General features: G+C 37.2%; 1 protein-coding gene across 2 annotated transcripts; it reads left to right on the top strand.

Annotated features, from left to right (window-relative positions):
• The first annotated feature begins 803 nt into the window (after positions 1 to 803).
• Positions 804 to 19,093, top strand: usp10 (ubiquitin specific peptidase 10). 2 transcript variants are annotated; one of them, XM_028436024.1, is made up of 15 exons: positions 804 to 1,054; positions 5,862 to 5,930; positions 6,436 to 6,481; positions 6,815 to 6,874; positions 8,504 to 9,691; positions 10,810 to 10,901; positions 12,332 to 12,441; positions 12,527 to 12,585; positions 12,662 to 12,765; positions 13,095 to 13,194; positions 13,320 to 13,500; positions 14,617 to 14,782; positions 15,070 to 15,214; positions 15,978 to 16,043; positions 16,375 to 19,093. In XM_028436024.1, the coding sequence occupies exons 1-15, from the start codon at positions 1,034 to 1,036 to the stop codon at positions 16,560 to 16,562; spliced, it is 2,595 nt and encodes an 864-aa protein (XP_028291825.1). In that variant the 5' UTR covers positions 804 to 1,033; the 3' UTR covers positions 16,563 to 19,093. The 2 variants fall into 2 exon arrangements, with proteins under 2 accessions (XP_028291825.1, XP_028291833.1); XM_028436032.1 differs by lacking the exon at positions 6,815 to 6,874.
• Positions 19,094 to 22,980: the final 3,887 nt, after the last annotated feature.

Genomic DNA, 22,980 nt, shown 5'->3' with positions numbered 1-22,980 from the left:
TGCTTTTTCGAACTCAAACATCGCACTTTATTCTGTAACCCCACAGCATGCATGACCCTCCCACACATGAAGCTGGGGTGTTAAAAAAAAAAAAAAAGAAAAAAGGAAAATGATAGATTTCACAATAGTAACATTTAAAAAGAAAACAGAACAGTTTCTGTATAGTAAAAAAAAATAATAATTACATTTTCTACAGTTTCATTGTAAAATGTGTTATTTCTTAGATTTGTTTTCTATATTGACATATAACATTTTCTTTGTATAACTGCAATTTTGCTTCCCTCATCAAATTTTGGCTGACCCGATGAGGGGAAACGAAAAGATCCTGGGCTCATCCATTAATATTTTAGGATTCTGATCTTGTGTGAGCACCTAGAAACTTATGGAACCTTTACATATTATAATTGATTAGGTCATTTTAAATATACAGTAATTAAGGATGTGGGGGCATTACTTGAATATCCTCCTGCAGAATGTATCCAGGGTCAGACCTGAGGCAATTCTTACTCATCAGGAAGTTAGTAAAGACAAATTAGCTAATGCCATTCACACTTAAAAAAAATTAACCACCAATAAAAGTGACAACAAATTAGTGTGATATCAAACATACATATAGGTATCTACAAGATAGCCTAACTTTTGTCAAAATAACTCCCAAAAGACTATCAGATTAAAGGCCACATGAGACTTGACTCGGACACCTAACAGAAGTAGCTGGAATGAATGATATTTTATTTTGAAGTACTTCCTGCAGCCTTTACCGGAAATGATTTCTGTCTTTCCTTGAGCTGCTCACGCGCTGTTGCTACAACCGTTCGCGCACTGGTTTTTTCGGCTAGCCCGCAAGGCAGACGTGTGACGGAAATGGCGGTGACGGCGAGGCGAGCAGCATGAAGTGCTGATGCATTACACGGACCGAAATCCCCGCTTCCAGAAGACCATGACGTGCAAGTAGATCCCGCTTGTGGGCGTCGGTCTAAACCTGCGACTGGAGAGTTTTCATCGGCTGAGCGGAGACGGTCTCACCGGGAGCATGGCTTCCCAAGGCAGTCAGGTAGCTAAGCTAACGTTAGCCTGACAACACACTCACGATTGCAATTTCGTTCACTCCTCCAACCCAAGTGCATTTTAACGACACTCTTGCCAAATCTCCGTAAATCAAAGTAATTTCATTGGCTTGCTGTTGTTTAAGTGTGAGTAACCGCGTCATGGCAGACGTGAGCAGTGAAAAGTGCTGGCTAATGCCTCGTAAGCCTCATTGAAACAGCAGCAGCATGGTTATCGGTGGCTAACAGGCCTCATATCTCTCCATTCAAATGAACCAGCGCTTACCTTCGCTGCTCTGCTTTAGCAAATATCAGCCTCACGTAACGGAATCAACTCTGTTTGTACCTATTTAATTAATACCAAAAAGCGATCTATTTGTCAGGAGTTATTTCCTTTTGATAGTTCACAGGAAACTGCTGCGTTAATGGTTGGCCCAACAGTGCTGTGCTGCGTCAGGCCCTCAGCCTTTTACGCTAATAACATCAGATTAGGTATACACACAACGCCTAATATCCACTATATTGCTTTAACACAGTCCTCTGCATTCAGCTGTTTGTTGGGCATATGCGTTTTGTTGGATAGCCAGCGTGTGGATGAGTGTTCCTGAGGCATGCTTTGCACAGGTGGTCCGCTCCCACTTTAGCAGTCCCTGCGTTAGCTGGTTAGCTGAGCACAGCTACGACAGCGTTAGGCCGTGGTTAATAGATACAATCATATTGCTAAGTGAAGGGCAGTGAGATCAACTTTGTATGGTGTGTAGTTATACAAACGGCTCTGCGACTCCACCCACACTTAAAGTCGATCTGCTCATGTTATTTTTGCGGAAGCTAGCTGTCATGACAAGGCCCAGCTTATCTGTGCACGTTTCTGCCCTGAGAAATGTGTGTAACCGTATTTATTGCAATAATCATCAGGGTTATGTTTACTACATTTGTAGTTCCAGAAGAAATCTATATCCCCCCCCCCCCCTTTTTTTTTTTTTTTTTTTTTTTTTCAAATTGCTTTATAAATCTAAATTTTATTTATTACTATTTATCCCCGGTGTCTTCACTGGAATAACCCACTGTAACTCACATCTATTTTCTGTAATGATTGCTTACCATCCAGTTATCCTAGGACTACCACACTCCTAAAGGTGTTGGTCAAAAAACAAAATTGCAAACTCCAGCTAGACCAGGAAAGGTCATTTAAATACATTAAATAAATAAATAAATATGATTTATCTTATTTGCAATTGTATCTGAAAAATTGAATATTTTTAGCCACACACTCAACTTCTAAATTCCTGTTCGATTCAAGAAATTCAACTATTTATTCGGTTTTCTGTCATAAAACCATCAGAAAATTGCTTTATTAGCAAACACATATAAAAAGATTAATCGAAAGTCTAGTTTTTCTTAAAACTTTTTTTTTTTTTTTTTAATTCTCATTGTTTTTCTATTTAGATTTAGTTGAAAATGTTTGACAACCCTGTGGTATTCTGTCGTCAGTTCTACATAAATCAGAAATTCATCTGCTCTATTAGATGTAAAGAACTGCTAAAGATGAGATTAGTGTTATCAACTCCCATTTGTGTTACTAATTCTGTACCTTTATTGTATTTGCTGAATGCACTTGTTATTGTGTTGATATATATAAAAAAAATGGTATTCATTCTTTTGTTATTTATGCTGGAAAGACATTATGTTGAGGGATTTTTATAAAATATTTTTGGTGATCTAAGTCTTTAATGTAAAAATTAATTGCTGATCAGGTGTTGAAGCTAAAAATAAGTTGCTGAACAAGTCATACCAGCAACAGGAGCACACTCTCCTCTGTAGAAACTTAACAAACGGGTCATTCTAGAAATATCTATCAATACTACCGTTTTTGCGCCTGGTAATCCTCTCTTGTAATTTATCCTGGGGTAACACAACACGGACATTTTTAATTTATACAATCCTTCTATGCAAATTTGTCATTATGTATTTATAATTATAAGTTTTTGGTAATGTGTCTTCCCCCTATATGTGGCATACTCAGTAGATTCTTATGACTCAGCAATTTAATGCATAGCCAGCAAGTTGAGCAAAGGTTCTACACTCCTGAAAGTCATGCTAAAGTAAAAATATCAGTTTGGATAGGCATAAAAAGTTTCTCAAGAGAATGACATTGCTTTGTGAACCATTATCACCAAAACTACAGAAACAATCATTTGAACCCTCTCAATGGATGTAGCAGTCTTGCTAGCTGGCCCGCATGGGGGAGAAAAAAAATGTAGCACACTCTGAGTAAATAAATTAGGTCATTTCCCAAGTTGCACAAACCTTTCTGCAAAGTCATGCTTATACAGTTAGTTGTTAAATTTTTTTTGGACATTGATGTTTACTGTTTTAATTTTAACTTGAGACTTTACACTTAAACGTGCACATCACACTGTTTCTTTGACCAAATGCATTATCATTAGTCTAAAATATAAACCACTGCAGCATTTTAAAAACAGGTCTCATTTTAGGATCCCCCTCATCGTAATCATACATGGATACATCTGCAATTTTTATTTTATGAATCTTGTTCTACAAAATTCCAATCAAACATTTATTAGTTGGAACCATTTAAGAAAAAGGTTTTAGGCAACATATTAAGCATATGAGGCAATACTACTACAACAGTTTGGTACACTGTGATCTTAACGCCAAGGCAAGCAGAATGTGTTGAAGATAAATGCAGTTTTCCATTGTTTTATTGGTGTTGCAACAGGTGTAATTGTTTTATGTAATGGATAACTTGTGTTGCTCATAGGAGCATGATGCAGTCAAAATATTTAAAACACACAACCCATATGAATTACTGAATCTTTTTTAATTATTTTTTTAATGAGCTTTTATGGTGAACTATCTTTTTCGTTCTGCCTTATCCTAAGGATTTTTTTTTAAATAATCTGTCCTTAGTCCATATGTAGGATCTTTATTTGCAGTATTTTTGAGTCACTTTAATGTGCTGTTAACTAAGTATTGAGTAATAACTGAAATGCACGCCCCAGTTTCGGTACTAATGTAATTTTTTAAAACTGAAAGCTGTACGAGTTTGGATTCTGATTGAATGAAATGTTTTGTCATTTCACTGATGGTCAAATCATGTGCATTGTGTAGTAGAAGCAGGATGAAGTTAAATCTAGGTTGAAAAGGTAAACACATTTTTACAGTTTGTGTGCTGTGTAAATCTATTCATACCTTTTTGAGCGCGAAGGGCCTCCAATTTTTGGTAATCGCAAAAAGCTTCCTGAAATTATTTTTTAAACAAAATCGGTAGAAATTGTAATATATATGTCACACAGAATATACCTTCACATGCATGCAATTTTTCAGTGTAAACGGATAGCAACCAGAATGCAATTTAAACTCTGCAATATGTTGTCATCAAATATTTAATTTAGCAAAACTGACTGAAGGACAAACCTCCTGAAGTATGTTTGGCACAATTTTGTGAAGTTTAAAAGCCAATTGGCGTTTAATTTAGCAAAACTGACTAAATGGAAATGAGTGAACTCTGATTTTCCATTACAAAAATTCCTAAATTTAGTTTCAGAGGCTCTGAGCATGTTATCAGTTGTAGTAGTGGGCGTATAAGTTGTATCAAAACTACACATTTTATTTCCTTCAAGGTCCACAGTATGGTGTCTGAACATACACATGAACTGTGTTAAAACCAATCTGAAGTAATCCAGTCCCAAATGTATGACGGTGGCAGGATTGTATGAAGCTGTAAAAGGGCATTCTCTCTGTTGTGATTGTATCAGTCACCCTGAGGCCATTGGATTATGATTGGCTGTTTGTCGTATGCTCTGCCGTTTCAGCAATGTAAGCCCTTGTGTGGTGCCTTGTTTTCAAAGAGTTGTAAATGCTTGAGCTGCACTTTTCTTTCTCTGTGCTTAACCGTTGACGTTCCACTGTTTATTCCACTGTGAGGATTACCAGGTGAGCTAGAGAGTTCACTTTTTCTCTCCTGCTTTGGGTTTTCACCCATTTTTAAGTGGGTAGGAACATATTGACTGCATAGTTTAGTGTTTCCTTTGTTTTCCTTGAGTTTTGTCAGAAGCGTGTGATGATAGTTCATTCATTCTTAAAAAATTATATTAATAAATATCAACATTTCTGATAAAAAAATAAAACAAAAGCACACTTTTAGTATTGTACTGCTTGATAGGTTAATTGCAATGAAAATGTTGCTTTTCAATGGCACAGCTTTGCAGAACCAATATAAAACAAAGGCAGAAAAATATGCAGCACCACCTCACGCATTTTTAAATTTACATTTTAATTACCGTCCTCATTTCTCTCCTCTGTAAAAGTAAACACAAAGGGTATTGTTTGTAGGGGTAGTTAATAATCAGCATAATTTCCTGATTGGACTCGGATTATTGAAGCCTCAATTGGGTTACAAAACAATTTTTGATTAATGATAATTTTTAAAATTTTTGATTACTGCTGAAAATGGATGTTTGATGTAACAGTCAGCTGCTGAATTATTTGACTTCTCTTTTGTTTAAAACCTCACAGCACCTTCAAAAATGTATATTGTAACTGAAATATCAATTAGGAGGACTTGCCTGGTTTGTATTACAATTTGAAAAAAATTAATGGTCGATCATTGGAAATTTGAGAATTGCTATAAAATCGCGATTAATTGATTATTGATTTCCCCCCCCCCCCCCCCCCAAAAAAAAGGGCATTTCTGTTGGCACAATTAAAAGTCAGCGACTGAACATTAAAACGTGTCACTGATTAATTGATTTTGCTGTTTTAATGATTGACTGGTTTTCTTCCTTTCCACAGTACATATTTGGGGAGTTCAGCCTGGATGAGATCAATCAATTTTTTGTCACTCCACGATGTTATGTTGAGGTGAGTAACTCTTCATCAGTAGCCCTTAGTGACCATCAGGGCTATTATAAGAACATGCCACGAATTAAATTGATTGGCATCCATAAGAATAGTGACATTGTACATTTATGATGGTACATAAACCATTGCATTTTGGGACAATGTTTTTGAGGGTAACTTTTTGGTGCTCTTTATGAGACTTTATTTGTTTACTGTATATGTGGCAATGAATTACTGTTCAGTATTTTAAAACTAATAAGTTAAACTAGAATGCAAACATTTACCCATAAAATCAATGTATCAACAATTTTGTAGCTAGATTATGATAAAATCCAGAAATTCTATTTTTTTTGGGGGGGGGGGGGAATTGTGTAAAAAGAGCACTTTAATGACAAGAGCCAAATGTGGCTCTCCTTTTGACCCTGTTGTCTTAAAATTCACAATATTGTTGTTTTTGCCACTTTGGCTGATCTTAAAAATAGGGAGAATGTGAATTGACGTATTATTTTGTTATGCTTCTTCACAGCTGCCTCCGTTTAACGATAAAGTCCCTTATGTCAATCAGTCTCCAGGTAGGTACTTTTTAACATGCAGTACTTTAGTGGTCATTGTGTTTTGTAAAAAAAAAAAAATGAATTCCATTCTGAAAAACATCCAGACATACCCAAAGCTTCCAGACAAGAACACGGCCTTTTGATTTTTTTTTATGCATGTTGATTTTAGATGTATAACTTATTATAATTGATGAAGATGCTGTGGTGAATCTTGTCAAAACGTACACGAGGACATGTTTTTAATGTGGTAAACTTGGGTGACCCAGATGAAATGCCAATGCAGCCACAGTTTGAAATGGTTTCAATTTGCGCATGACATTTGCCTTATCTTCATTTGTATTGATTATTTAGGAGGTTACTGCACTCCTGCTGTACCCTATATTATGGAGTCTGTGGGACTGCAGGTTTGTGGTGAGTTAAGGAGTTTGACACCATGTGGCTTGATTAGCTGTTGTATGTTTGCAAAAGAACTGAAAACCCAGGTTTCAAAGACTGGTGCTTTCTAAACTTTGTGCCTGTGTTCTTTCTCTTGCCTGATTGAACATTTTGCCGAGCTTTGCATGTTCCAGATACTATTATGTATTTTTTTTCTTTTCTTGCATCTAATACATTTTTACTACTCTGGTTTTTCAATTTTAATCTGAGTGTAATTTTTGTATAATTTAACCAACAGTTTGTCTTCTAAGGGCATAGTGGTGTTTTTGGTACCTAACATGTGTGCTCCAATTTATCTCACTTTGTTAATTTACTTATAACTGCATTTTTAGAGTAACAGAGGGTGGTTTTAGTAATACTAACATAACATCCTCTAATACCATATGAGGATGCTACTTTTTGATGGTGCCTGAATTCCAGGGTTAACAGTTGGTGTTTGGCAGGGTTTATAATCAGTCTGGATAAGTTTCTAATATGGATTTTCTGTTTTACTAATGTTTCCTATTCATTCGCCTCTGCATTGCTGCACAAATCTCATTTCAATTTAACATTTTAAAGCACTTTTTTCTTTCCAATGCTGATCTACAGATTGTGTTACATTGTTCTGCACCTTACAATCAAAGTACAAAGGGCCAAAAGTACTGAATTACTTAAGACCATTAAATGCCTTTTGTCTCCATAAGCATTTTTTTTTAAAAAATTAATTAGTTAATTAATTAATTAGAATCACATACATTGTTTTAGATATCACATCATGAAACCTACCAGCTGTTTTAAGTAGTGACTCAAACTTTACATAACACTTGTATTTAATACCAAAAATTTATCAAATGCCACATTTATTTATTTTTGCTCTTGCAGCAGCAGAAAAAGATAAAATTAATAAATATGGCATGATAAGATCCTTGATGATTCCTGAACTGAGCTGGAAAAATATAATTAATCGTGTTTGATATTTTCCTCTCGAAATTTGAATTGACTTGTTAGATTCAGTAAGATTGTTTGATGATTTTTATAGGCTCAAACATGGTTGGCCGGACATCCCTAAAGCTTTCATACTCGTAGTTTCCAGTAAAATCCTACATTTCCCACAATCCTTAGCATTTTTCTGTACTCCTTGTACTCCTTCTGGGATGTGTTTTAAAGGCGTCGGTACTTCCGTAGCTCATCTTCATCTTTCCCGCTCTATACATGGCGTGCAGTGTTTTTTGTGTCACCATATGCGCAAACAAGTCTGCTGTTGTACAATCTGAGCTTTGCACTTCATCACACTTGATTGACCTGGTGGACTCTGCTCCGCGGATGTCCTCCCAAGTATGTTTGAGCCTTAATGGAATAAATTCGTGATTAAAGCAAAAGACAAAGGTTCTACATAGGTCCTACTAAAGACTTAACCACACAGGTTTAATTGTTCATCGATAAAACACTTTAAATTCACAAATTCAACATAGCAGCCTTTAACAAAATAGCAGGTTCAGTAGTATTTTATTTGGCTTCTTGTGAAATGCTTTAAAATAAATAAATAACCCAAAATATATACACATGAATGAAAGCTGTACTTTTTATAACAATGTCTCTAATGTCCTGATGTCTTGTCCTCCACAGAGGACTATCAGCACATAGAGTTTGGTGTCGATGAGGTGATAAACTCCAGCCCAGTGGGCGGGAATGATCCTTTGTACAAGGTGTCTAGCAACCTTAACCCACAGGCGCCAGAGTTCATCCTGGGTTGCCAGTCGGCCCAGAAGGCTCAAGGAGCATCTCCGACACCAGCTGAAATCCTTGATGGAGCTGATTTCAACTCCCTGGATGGCCCGGACTCTGATATTTCAGCTCTTGACAATCACCAATCTTGCCAGGACATGGATGGTCTTTCTGGCAGTTTGGGACAGCGAGAGCGAAAGAAAAAGAAAAAGCGGCCACCGGGATACTACAACTATCTGGACCCCGCAACTGGTGGCAGCAGCGCTGGTGCAGCAGATGGACCTCTTGTGACAGCACTAGTAAATGGACATGCACTCTGTGGCTCACACCTTAATAACAAAGATGTTGATACAAAAGCTTCATCTGGAGCTGGACTTTCTGTTCCTGGACCCATTTCTTCAGCAACAGGACCATCACCATCCCCTGCCAATCAGAGGACTTGTGACAGCCCTGATAACTCTTCTTTGGACTTGACCAGTGGAACTGCTTCTTTATCAGATGGCAACAATACAACTTCCCCCTCTTCATCCTCTTCTCAAAGCAGAGGGATGGTAGAGGTACAGAGGACTGCAGATCAGCAGCCACTTTATTTGGCTTCAGAGAGCCCAGAACCTTTAGAATCCACTCAAAGCCCACGCTCCAAATCCCCACCTCCTCTCCCTGCTGCGGCTACTCCTTCTGTAATCACTTCCATTGCATCTACTGAATCGGAGAGGAGTGAGGTAGCAGATTGTGGTGTGGCCAATGGGCTAGTGGAGGTTAATACTTCTGTCAGTGAAGATGAACTCAAAGATTGTCAGAGTGGAGAACAGGCGCAGATGGACAGTTCAGACCTTGCTGTCCGGCCAGCAGTGACTGAGCAAGCAAATTTGCAAGCTGCACCTGCTGCCAACCCCCCCAAATCATGGGCAAGCCTCTTTCACAACTCTAAACCTCAGCCTGGAAGCCCTCAGGCCTTCGTGGAGGTAAAGAATGTTGTAGAGGCAGTTTCTCCCACCGTCACCTTGCCAGAACAGCCTGAAAAAGTTGGGGAGATCAGAGAAGGCCCTGTCCCTGTAGCAGAGGATCCCATGGCCCCTAAACTTGCAGGTATTTATATCTTTTTGTTTTTTTGCAAAGTGGCCTGTTCGAGACTGGGTTTTCAAAGAAAGCACTCTTTCTGTCCATGGAACATGCTACAGTTTGTGTCTTCATTATGCTAAAGCGTTAACAACAAGCTATTTAATGCAATTAGGTGTGTTTAGCATGTCTTTGATATAGGCCACTATGCAAGAAACCCTTGTTTTAAGAGTTTTGCTGAGAGTAGGAGACTGCTTTATTCACACATCATCACAAGGTGCCAAAATAATGAGAAATAGGTTGTGGTTATTTTTGTATCTTTAAGTAGGTTTTATATTTCCCATTAAGTGTGCATATCTAAAGTCCCCTGCTGGGTATTCCAGGTTTAAACCACAAGTAACTTAGCATCAATTCCAACACGGAATGTTCAAATGTCCCTTTTTCAAAAAATGGCCACTAGATGGTGGTACAACATCCAGAATAACTACTAGATATGTGGCCAATCCATCAGACCTGTTACCAACTTTATCTCATTACTTCTATTAAAGTCGAATTGGGAAATCCTAATGTTTGAGGTTTTAGTACTTCATGTACCCTAAGTGGAGTAAACATTGCACAAAGGGTTGTAGTTCTTGAAACCAAACATAAGCCTAAAATGTATTCAAAGTTAGTTTGATTTAAGTTAAATTAATTTAGACTTCTATGTCTGTCAATTTGATTTAAATTGCTGGAATATTACTTTACACTAAGGTACACTATATATTTGGTGGGACAGGTGCATGGTAGATTTAATAAATGTGGGTTTTGGTTTTGTCTTTTGCCTGCTGGTCTCTTTTAAAATCTGTTTGTTTAAAAACATCTAAAGTCCACGTTACCATGGGTGCTGTGTTTTAAGTGGCAGCCTCCCTTCCTAGGCGTGGCACAGTAACTTCTTGCTTTTATTTAAACTGTCCTGTGAGGTTGTTGCTGCGACAGGGATAAAACAAGAAACATTAGTTTTGGTAAATCTGTATCCTAAAGTCACTGTTGACAGATTGACACATGGATGCTGAGCAGGCTTTAATTTGAGCAAAGAAAGCTGCTTGTGTATGGATCTGAATTTGTCATGAGTACTTTCTAAACTAGAACTTGTCTGCTTAAATCCCCAGAACTTATTGAGAATGTGAAGTTGATACATAAACCAGTGTCTTTGCAGCCGAGAGGACTCATCAACAAGGGAAACTGGTGCTATATCAACGCTGTATCCTTTCCACGCTTCTTTTGAATTGCACATGTTTCTGTGGTATTGGTTGTTTTGCTCTGATGCAAAATGTTTAATCTTTGAAAATGCACCTCTGATTTTTTTTTTCTTATCTAAATTTGATTATGTTCCTGTGCTTTCATTTGTAGTAGGAAGTTGTTAAATTAGTCCATATTTGGCTACTAAACGCATTAGAGGGCGTAAGCTGTTGAACCTGTCAGTATGGGTCTTTGCAGCATCTTTCTCACCCATTTAACTAGGGATGTAACGATTCACTCAACTCCCGATACGATTCGATTCACGATACTGGGTTCACGATACGATTCTCTCGCGATTTATTTTACAAAATGGGACTGTATATAAATGACTGAAAAATATTCCTTTATTTTTTTGGGGAAAATACTATACTATTTTTCATTGTCAAAAGAATCCCTTGATAAACTATTCAAAACAATGCAATTTAACTAAAAATAAATCTTGAATGAAATAAATAAAGGAATAATACAAATGAAGAAGAAGCTTATTATTTAAATTCTGGTTCTATAGTAAACACTACAAAACTGCATAATAGTTATTTTTCTTTTTAAAAGTGCAACTAAAAATGTATTTTGTGCCTTAACAATTGGACTAAAAAAAAAAACAAAAAAAAAAAAACAGTCATTTTACTGTATTTAGGTCAGATATTTGTTTGAACCAGCAGAGGGCGCTGGTAACCTAGTGGTCGGTTGGCATGCAGATATTTTGCAGTGAAGAAGAGATGCTATGCTAGCAGACAGAGATAATAGAAAAACGTGACTTCTACAGATATTCTTTCGGTGCTAAAGGGGTAATGAATCATTTATGAATATGTTTAAGAGTAGAAGGCGGCCAGAAAGAAAGTATTAGCAGATTTCGCTCGCCGCCAACACTTCTGGGTAGCGCCCTCTGCTGGTTAAAAAAAGTACTGCGATTCAATTTTCACAGCATCGATGTGAATCGTTATACCTATGAATCGATTTTTAACTGCCTTACGATTAATCGTTACATCTCTACATTTAACATTATATTGCTGTATAGTTCAACATGGTAATACAAAGCTTACTTTTGAATTGGATACCTATTGTATGACTTTTGTCTGCTAATCTCTTTTAAAATATTTGTTTAAGCTAAGATATTTAAAGTCCACGTTACCATGGGTGCTGTGTTAAATGGCAGCCTCCCTTCCTAGGCGTGGCACAATAATTTCTTGCTTTTATTATAACTGTCCTGTGAGGTTGTCACTGCGACAGGAATAAAACAAGAAACATTTGTTTCTGTACATTTGTTAACTCTCTTGTAGAGCTGCGTTTCTTTATTGTTTGTTTGAACAACAAAATGATGCATAAACACACTAAAGCTTCTTGTCTTGAGAATTTTCTACATTTATTTACGCCTCAACTCTGAGTGCCCAGACCCTACAGGCCCTGATTGCATGCCCTCCCATGTATCACCTGATGAAGTCCATTCCTCTGCTGAACGAAACACAGCGACCATGCACATCTACCCCCATGATCGACAACTTGTAAGCATATTTTTTTTTGGTTTCTAAATGTATCAATTTGCTAAAATGTGCTGGGTTTGTATCAAATGCTGTTTGTCCCTGGCAGCGTACGGCTGGTGAATGAGTTTAACAACATGCCTGTGCCGTCTAAAGTGAAACAGCAAAGTAAGATTCTGATCTTTAGGCTCTGGTGTATGTTTTCCTGTCAGTGCCATTAATGACTTGTGATATATGTACACAGCTGTCGGCGAGAAGGTTGTAAAAGATATTCGACCTGGGATTCCTTTTGAACCAACTTATATTTATAGACTCCTCACTTTGATCAAGTCAAGTCTTTCTGAGAAGGTAAACTGCTCTCTTATTCCAGATGAGATTACTATATAGAAAGTCCTCAACATAATGGATTAAAATGTGCATTGTGCTATCCTTAAAAATAAATGAATAAAAGAATAGTGATTCTTTTTTACCTAAGTGAAATAAGTCTTCATGTGGCAAATCAAGATGATTTAAACATAATTAACTACATGCTTAATCTAAATGCTTATTTGTTAGATTGTCTTATCATTTTAATGACACTTTATTTATCTTAACTGTGCACATGTTTCACTTTTTACTTTACTTTTGCAAACTGAGAATTCTTGTGTTGGTTGGTGCTGATATCCTCATTCTGTTAGGGTCGACAAGAGGATGCGGAGGAGTACCTTGGCTTCACTCTGAATGGATTACATGAGGAGATGCTGGCATTGAAAAAACTTATCTCGCCTCAGGAAGAGAGTAAGCAATTTCCTATGTCGTCAGCAGGGATGTTCTTGATAAATAGACAATTTTCAAATCATTAATGTTTAAAAGAGCAAGCGTTAGTTTCCCTGCAAGTTGTATTTGTTTATTTTACTGAATAGAAACACCCACACTGAACGGACCAGAGTCCCAGGCTGGCATTGATGAAGAGGATGCTGAGAAGGAGGAAGAAGGCAGTGAAGATGAGTGGGAGCAAGTTGGCCCCCGAAACAAGGCTTCCATCACTCGTCAAGCTGACTTTGTCCGCACACCCATCACTGACATTTTTGGAGGACACATCCGGTACTGGTTTTTTTTTTTTGGATTATAATTGCCCTATTTTTTTCATTTGAAATTCAATGAACAACTTTTATTTTGGACCATCTTGTTAACAAAACTGTGAATTCTATGTTGGTGTATGCCTAGTGGCTGTTCATTTAGTATGTACTGTAGATGTGAAACAATTGAAAGTCTCTCCAATCGTATGCCTTTAATAGTAAATAGAAAACACAAATGTTTTAATTTTAAAATATTGTGTGTAGTACCTAAAAAAAAAAAAAAAAAAAAAAACTGACATGAAGTATCTAAACAACCAAATCAAAATTGTTTAGTTCTGATTGTGGAATCTCTACCCGGTAAAGTATAATATAGCAAGGTAATGCAAACTCCTGCAAAAGGGATTCAGGACGTGTGGTCGCTGCCCAGTCGCTGTTGCTTACGCCAACATAACCCTTCTAAGTCGTGTACTTGCTAATGTTCTGAGACTGTGCTCCTTTCATTTTAAATTCTCCAACTGCCTCCATTGGCCTTAATGTGTAAACACATCAAATGTGGACTTGTCACAGAGGTTTGTGTGTCCCTGAGTTTGTTTTCACAACTTCTCACACAAAGCTTTTTAACCCCTGGAGGTGGCTCACTCAACCATGATACCAGCAAATAGTCTTCCAACTTTCCCTGAACAAATACCGCTATCCCTTTACAGTAACATCAGGAGCGGTTTAATCCGGGTCAGATCCTTGACAGTAAGACAATAAACACCCATTCAGAATGAAACATGAGATATTGGAATGTAAGGAACCTTTGCATTGCAGTTCCCTAGAAAACAATGTTTTCTGTGGTTTAGATCTGGCAGAAATGTTTGCCTACTCAACTCAATTATACTCAATAGCCTCTTTTTAGCAACTTTTTTTCCTGATGGAAGTATTGCACCAAAGATCCAGAAACATTTTGACCCATATTTTAGGTCACAGTCTGGATTTGTTTTTTTCTAAATGACATTTCTCTTGAAAAAATATAATTGTGAATATTCAAATATGGAGTTGGATATAAATATTGTGATATATTTTAATTTGATATGTATTTGTTTACCTGTCCTAATTTTGTTTTTGATTTGCTGTTTTGGTGTCTTTTCTTTTAAAGGTCGGTGGTGTACCAACAAAACTCCAAAGAGTCTGCAACTCTGCAGCCTTTCTTCACTCTGCAACTGGACATCCAGTCAGAGAAGATTCGCACTGTTCAAGAAGCTTTGGAGACCTTGGTGGCTCGAGAGTCTGTCCAGGGCTATACTTCAAAAACTAAACAGGAGGTAAATCGATGTAGAGCATACTTTCATCATTTACTTAAAGCTGCAGCATGTAGAGTTGTGAGACTTGTATGGAATCAACTACTGTTTTGAATTCACTTGCATCCTCGTGAACACGCACAGCTGTGGAATTGTTGGCAACATTTTAATCCAGTATGTGGGGTGGACAGTGCGCTGTTACAGATGTCCGCGTGGACATTTTCCACTTAAAACAGCTACTTTCTAACAAAATCAGTATAACTTATTGTATCACCCAGTTCTGAATATTATTCTTTTTTTATTGCTCTCAGATTGAAATAAGTCGGAGGGTAACCCTTGAGGAGTTGCCACCTGTGCTTGTGCTTCATTTGAAGAGATTTGTTTTTGAAAAGACTGGAGGCTGCCAGAAACTTGCCAAGATCATTGATTACCCGGTTGACCTGGAAATCAGCAAAGGTATGATCCACGGAGCTGCTGTGCCAACTCGGTTTTAACCATGACTAAGTGACTGTAAATGGACACATCTCTTTGAATTATGTGTAGACTACAGATAGAGGCAAAACACAATAGCAAATTTGGTTTTAAGATGTAAATGTTACAGCCGAGGTTAGTGAATATAGATTGTGATGTGATCATTTGAGTTTGGAATCTTAATGTGTTTGTAGCAGGTGAAATTTAATCTAGCTTTTTTTATGGTAATCAAAGATGTGTCCACCAAACTCATCAGTTCAGAATATGTAAGAATCAGTGGGACCTTGCCATACTGTCTCGATCATGTAACTTAACATAAACAAAAGATCTGTGCCTTGATGTCCAGTTGTTTGTAGCAGTCTGCACAGTTTCTAAAGGTATGAAAAAAGAGATGCTGGTTTAAATTTGGATTTAGAATTATCAGATCTCACAAATCAGAAAAGAATAAATTAGGTCATGCATTAAAGTATTTGGAAATCCTATAAAATGCCTCCATTTCTCCACATTTATGGTGCAAAGATGTAATGTCTTAACTGCTAAATGTGTCTCTTTTTAAAAAGTAAAACTTTATCCTAAATTCCACTTTGGTAAAAACTAAAACCATCATCAGCATAAAGTTGGTTGTTTTTCTGCCTTGGTTTCCAGGCTATCAAGGAGGGGAAAAAGCACAGTTGCAAAACATTGCATTCCAATAATTGATAAGAGCTACTGGAAAATCTTGTCTTAAATGTTTTAATCTTAATTTCAGATCTCTTCTCATCTGGAGTGCGAAGCAAAGTCATGAAATTCCAAAGAACTTACAGGCTCTTTGCAGGTTTGTGTATTTCTATCGACACAGTTTCCAGAGAAGTGCTAATCCAAATTCATGTGGTTTTTTTCATTCATCAATACCAATGCAGCCAAGTTCACTTTAGGTCTCTCTGTGGTAAAACTTCATACATTTAGTTAACTACAGTATTTTCATTTCACACTGGTAGAGCAACGAGCTTTGTTTGGACTATTTGTTTTGTGCTGAAAAAGTTCACTTGGCTATAAAGTTGTTATGATGTTTTAAACTGAACAATATTAGAAATATTTGTATAAAGTTTGAGTTAAGAAAATGAAATTAACATTAAACTTGTTAATGTATTGATTTACTTCTTTAGTTGTCTATCATCATGGAAACAGTGCGACTGGTGGCCATTACACAACTGATGTCTTCCACATTGGTCTCAACGGCTGGCTGCGCATTGATGATCAGACGGTGAAGATCATCAGCCAGTACAACGTGGTGAAGCAGAGCGCGGAGCGTACCGCCTACCTGCTGTACTACCGCCGGGTCGACCCGCTGTAGACGTGTGCACATTTACCAAGGCACACGGGACATACGTGCTCCAAACAACACACCAAACAGGAACACTGCCCAACTTATTCTGTCGCCAGCTTTTCCTCCTCTTCTCTCATAACTGCTTTCCAGAGAACCAGCTTTTCCAACTTCTTTTTCTTGTTTTTTGTTTGTTTGGAAATAGAGAAGATGATTTCACAAAGGTTACCCCAGGACTGCTCTGTGCTTTTGTGCACCACTGCTGTTTGGTTTTTGTTCTTTTTTTTTTTTTTTTTTTTTTTTTAGCTACAATGAGGAGCTGTCAAACACTTAAAGGTTTGCTGGGGTCGGACCTGAAACACCCCGTCTGAACAATCCCACAGATGAGCGCTGATATGAGACAGCCGAGGAACTACCTACCACAAGCTTCAAGTACACTGCTGGGGTCATTCTCCTGTTAATGACCTTTTTAAGGACATGGCATAGAAATATCAGTGTTTGCCTTTTACTAAAGGAGAACTGTTGGCCTGATATTGGCAGGAGTTTGAAGTGCATTGGAAAGGCCCAGCACCAGCATTATAACAAGTCTGTCCTCTCAAGGTCAGATTGATTTCTTGATCGCTGCCATCCCACCATCTCATTTTCTTCATTTTTATGATGCTTTTAAATCAAACGACAAAGGTACAATTTGAGCCATCAAAGAGAATGGGAAAGCATGTGGTACTACATGTGGGAGCTGAACAACTTCCTTGTTGCAAGGTCTTTGTCATGATTGATTTTTGGATTTAGAAAGATTGTCCAAAAAAAGTTCATGTGCTTTAGAAAACAAATTATAAGTAAGCTTATGTGCACACTATAAACTGAGGAATATGATATTAAAAAAAACATATTTTACAAACATTTGTATGAATTCTTAAAAGATCTAGATGGCTGTAATTGTTGGATCCAAAAGGACTCGGCCAGATCATAAACCCAGTTCTTGCACTGGAGGGATGGCGTCCAATAGTATGGACAAGTCATTCATGTGTTTCCTGGTCTCTCGCTGTGAAAGTTCTTGTGTATGAGTGGATTGTGGCCATAACTCTGAGCCTCACCTCCATCATCTTACCTCCCAGCCCAGAGGATAGTGTGGCTGCTGCCTTTGTTCCAGTGTGCGTGATGCTAATCTGCTAGACCCTTAAAGCATGCAGCAGACTCTAACATTTGTAAGAAGTTAATGCAAATGTACATGACACAATGGAATTTACTCTTCAGCGGCCCGGTGATGGATGTGGGACTACAGCTTGGCTACACTCTGTCACATGACCCTGAAGATGCGCACAAATGCAGTTTGCTTTTGTGGAAGTTTTTTTCTTTTTTCTTTTTTCTTTTTAATTGTGGATGATGCATTGCTGATTTTTGAGTTACTAAATAATGTTAGTTTTTCTTTCTTCCATTGATTGAGTAGGCTCTTGTACGTCTCCAGGCTTTCACTACCTGCAAAAAACCCTCTGCTTGCATTTGGATTGGTTTTCTGAAAGGTTTAAGCACAACAATTAACATCATGGTCTTTGAATAAGGTCTTTGCTTGTGTTTTGTTATTAATCACTTTAATTTTTGTCTATCGATATTTAAATCCCATTTCATGTCGACCACCAGTGTCGCAATCTCAGTATTCACACATCGGCACAAGTATTTAAATGTTATAGGATCATGTCATCAGAAACATTCAGAGATGTCATTTCCCATGGTGCTGTGAAAAAAAACCCCCTGTATTCTTAAGACTAATGTGTAAATCGTCCATGGCCTACACGGCAAATTCCCAACACATGAAATGTTTCAGGCTCATCAGATAATTTGAGAATGAGTAAGCTACTTTTAACTTCGAACAAATCTGAAAGTTACCTGGCAATTTTTTTCTTTTTTAACCATAACCTGTTGAATTTTCCTAGATAAACCAAAGGATGTTTTTACAAAGGCTGCACTGCCTTTCATCCATTCTATTTTTGCCTTTTCTGTTTGATGCAGTCATTCTACATCATTATTATCCATCACTTTCCTCACCACAGAACAATGGTAAGCTGCTCAGTCAATGCATCTTGTAACTCACACAGTTTAGGTGTGCTGCTGGGTATTTGGTCATTTCTGCACAAACTGTGATGCTATGATTTGCATATTTTCCCAAATTAACGAATGTTAGAAACTGAGACTTGGAAATGAGACATTTTGGAGTTTCTATCTTATAGTTTTATCCACGTCTATGTTGACTGGTCAAGAAATGTGCTGGTGAAATGCTTCAATAATGTCTGTCTTTTAAGTATGTGCTTCTAACAATATTGTCTGCTGGGATTTGTTGGGACGTTGACTCAAAAAACAAATTATATTCTGTCTTTGATTTTTAAGCCTCTGGCAGTATATTTTGTTTATTGTTCAAATAAAAGATTGTGCTGAAAGGAGTTGGCTAATCAAGTGTAGTCCAGATACTACTTGGCTTTCTTATATTAGTGAAAATCTTTGCAGGCTCTGAACCTTGGACTGGATTACAGAACATTGTGCACAATAAACCATATGTCAAAACATAAGATGCTCCGTCTGTTTGCTTAGAGCAGGGGTGTCAAAGTCTGGTCCTGAAACACTGCTTTACAGCAGGTCTTAGATGCTACCTTGGTCCACCACAGCTGATTGTAAAGTGCAGCTTATTTTCAGGCCATCTGTAGCTGCATGATGACATATGATCCTTAGATGTGATGGGGAAGAGAAACATCAAAAACATGTATGATAGGGGTTCTCCAGGACCGGATAACTCTGTTTTGTCACGTGTGTTACATAGTAGGTTTGACCCTCTTAAATGTTAAGAGATAGCCTCAAACTCTTCTAGACCCTATACCAATCTTATGTCAAATTAGTGTTTATCCATATCTCTGATAGTGTTACCTGAGTTTATCTGTTTGCGGTATTATGTCAAAAATACGACAGATTTTAACCAAAGATAGATCTTACACAGTGGAATTAAATTACATTAAATTTCAGAGCCTATCAGGAACCATATACTGATTCTGGATGAGTTTGAAAAGTCGAAAAATCCCTCATTAAGGAAAAATTCATGTCTCGTGTGTAATTGGCTCTTTGATGTTTGACTGCGTTAGATTGGTTGGTTCCTCAATGATCGGATGCCGATTGCGCATTTCATTAGAGGTGCCCATATACAGTATTTGTACCTAGTTTATTGTTATTAATGGGGATAGAAATTGTGTGCCAGCCTTTAAAGTGTCAATGATCATGCACTTGTCAGAGGTTTCCACTCTGGAGCACCTTTTCAAAAAGTTCTGTTTTCAAGCACTAAAATGCTGTTGCTGTGTAAATGTACTGCAAACATGCAACAAAATGTTTGCAGTTTCACTAGAAACTGCTTTTGTCTTTATTTTTTTTTAAAGATAATTTGTAATTGATTTTTTTTTATTTAAATGTTAGCGTTGAAGTCAAATTTACACCACAATTAAACTTTTTTTTTTTTAATTTATAGCAACATTAAAATGCTGCACGACTGTTAAAGGCACTGATGAAGGAAAAATGACTTCATTAGTAAAAGTGATATAGGCTAACCTAATAAAGCATATCTGATTCTGGCTCTGAATATCCCTCATGACACACTCATGTAACATTTGACTGTTTTGAGAAAAAAAAAAAAAAATCACATTAGTCCTCTGACAATTATCCTGTTGAATGTGTCTATTTCGTCATGTTTTGTTGGTTTAATTTTAGCACATTCACCTCTGTAAACCCATTCTTCTCAATTGGTGAGCTTTTTCTAGAAGTTCACAAACAGCTTGAGTCCAAACAGAAGCAGCTCTTACAGAGATCTGTGCAGTGGAAACACAGAAAAACTCCTCTTATATAATCTCTAAAAGTAAGAGAAAGATATGTTTAAATCCTTTAATCCTGACGATGACACAGAGCTACGTGTTTCCAATTTCCATTTGGCCTGTAAATAAATTAATGATGAAGAATGAATCAGCCAAGTCATTTCTGAGAAGAAAGCCTTCTGATGTAAAAACAAGACATCGGGGCTGAAGCGTGTCATCACTTCGGTCTGTGATATAGATATAACACTCAGGAGCAGGAAATATGTCAGTTATCATAAAAGCATCTGGGGATTATTTCACCCCTAGTCTGAGAAATACCTGTTGTCTATCCCAAAAGTTTACACGTGGTTCAGACTAAAAAAAAAAAAAAAAAGCAGATCAATCAACAACTTTGTTAAATTTTGAAAGCAGGTCAGCAGTTGTTCAGTTCAATTTGTTCATTTTCCTTCTAAACAGTTAACATCCACATCTAACTCTTGACATTTTAGTCAAAGTATTTCAATTTGACGTATTGAAATGTGAAGCGTAAAAGTGACTGCCCTCTATGGTTAAAACCTGGCTGTTGCAATCAAATTTTGTTATTGACTAAGAATGTGCTGGTGACGTTTTGGTGGCTTCTTATGTCACTAACCACCACTGTTAGCCCCGCCCCCCTATAAAAACTAGCATCTGTTGACTTCACAGTCTGTGGTGAGTAGGTTGGATTGAGAGAATAGTGAATAGAGAGGTATAGTGAGTATTGAGCAAGTAGTTAGCATAGCATAGATTGTTCTTTGGAGATTTAAATAGTATAGACTGGGAGTGTCTTAACGGTTCCAGAAGCCCCGCCTATAATCAAGACGCATGTCAGCCAAAACTTTGGAGTTGAGTTACTCTTCGAATTTAGTTTTTATACATGCTATAATCAGTCGCATCAGTTGACGCACAGTTTCTACATAATTATCTCGGCCAACCAACATTTTTGGTGCATCCATCCATCCATGTTGTCTGCTAGATGTTTGCAAAGGCTACAACTTGAGCTTCATCCGTCTTATTTCGTCTCCTCCACAGTTAGTTCTTCTGTATTATTCCTTCCATGGTCCGGAGGCTGATTTTATCTGCCTCAGCCCCTTCCAACTGTAGCTTTGACGCATCACATGGAAGACCAAGAATTTTAACTGTTTTATTATCATTTTACTTTTCCTAGTTTTTTTGTTTTCATTTTTTTTTTTTTTTACTGGCCAGAATGGGCTTCCATAGTTTTTTTCCCCCGTCAATCAATTCACTAATACGTTTCGTTTACTCGCTGACATAAATCATTCCCTGAAATTTGGTGAAAATCCTCCTAAATCTGATAGTTTTTTGATCCATTTTTTTTTTTTTTTTTTTTTACTGCATTAACACAAGTTGATGTTTGGAGCCATAATCTGTTGTAATTAAATGTCGGGCCACTTAAAATGGATGGCAGGTCGCAGTTGGCCCGCAGTCTACAGTTTGGACACCCTTGCCTTAATCTATCAATGTGAATGGTAGTGACGGCTGAACTTCTGTCAATCTCAGAAAAGGCTCAAACTGTAACATTCATAATATGAATTCTCCATTAAATGAGGCCGTTTTGAATAATGCCATCTGACAATACGGAACAAATGTTTAATTTCTTTACTTGTGTCTACAATCCATGGCTACACCAATAGCATCCACTGTCTGTGCAGGAAAAAAGATGTTTGATGAAGCAGACTTCTGAGCACTCAGTTGGCAGAGTCTTAGTGGAAAGTGTTTCTGTGCGAGGGTTCAGCTTGTTGGCATTCCTTTACAGCGGCCTTGCTCAAGTAAACATCTGAGATGTTTCAGACAGAAACCAAGACCAAGACCATGGTGAAAGTGCTCAGTCACAGCCCAGAGAGCCATCTGCAGGTCTAATAAGGAAATCAGACTGTGAGGCACGTAAAGCCACTACTGTATTTCTCTCATTGGGTCTAAGCTGTCAGGTCAAACATGCAGTAGAAGTTGATTTGTGTTTACATGGACTTTGATGAAGGTGATTTTGAACCCTTTATGTCATTTTCTGAGACAAAGTTCTTGTTTAGCTCTTTCACTCAATAATTTACAAGCTTTATAGTAATTGAGTTCAATTGAATTTAGCTACTGAGTTTTATTTCATTGCTTCAGGTCTGACTGAATTATATATACTGTGTATTTATAATATATATATATATATATTAGCGATGTGTATTGCCTGGCATCTGACGATACGATTCGTGTCCCGATACATAGGTCACGATACGATACGATATATCCCGGTATTAAAGTTTAAGACGATTATTGCGATTTTTATTTATATATATATATATATATATATATATATATATATATATATATATATATATATATATATATATATATATATATATATATGATTTAAGAAACAACTAATCTGTAAATGTGTACACCTTCATGAGAACATTATGTATGAAATATATTCTATTGGCATATTTTACACTAAAAGCATTGGCTTTAACATGCCATGTGCCAACACTTTTAAATACAAAAAATAACATATAATCTGACTGTGGCTTTTAAACCATGCAACTTAACTGAGGTATATGTCTAGAACAACAAATAAATGC

Source organism: Gouania willdenowi, chromosome 3 (assembly GCF_900634775.1).
Source record: "Gouania willdenowi chromosome 3, fGouWil2.1, whole genome shotgun sequence".
NCBI lineage: Eukaryota > Metazoa > Chordata > Actinopteri > Blenniiformes > Gobiesocidae > Gouania > Gouania willdenowi.
The sequence above is the reverse complement of the archived record's forward strand: the minus strand, read 5'-3'. Positions and strand labels throughout refer to the sequence as shown.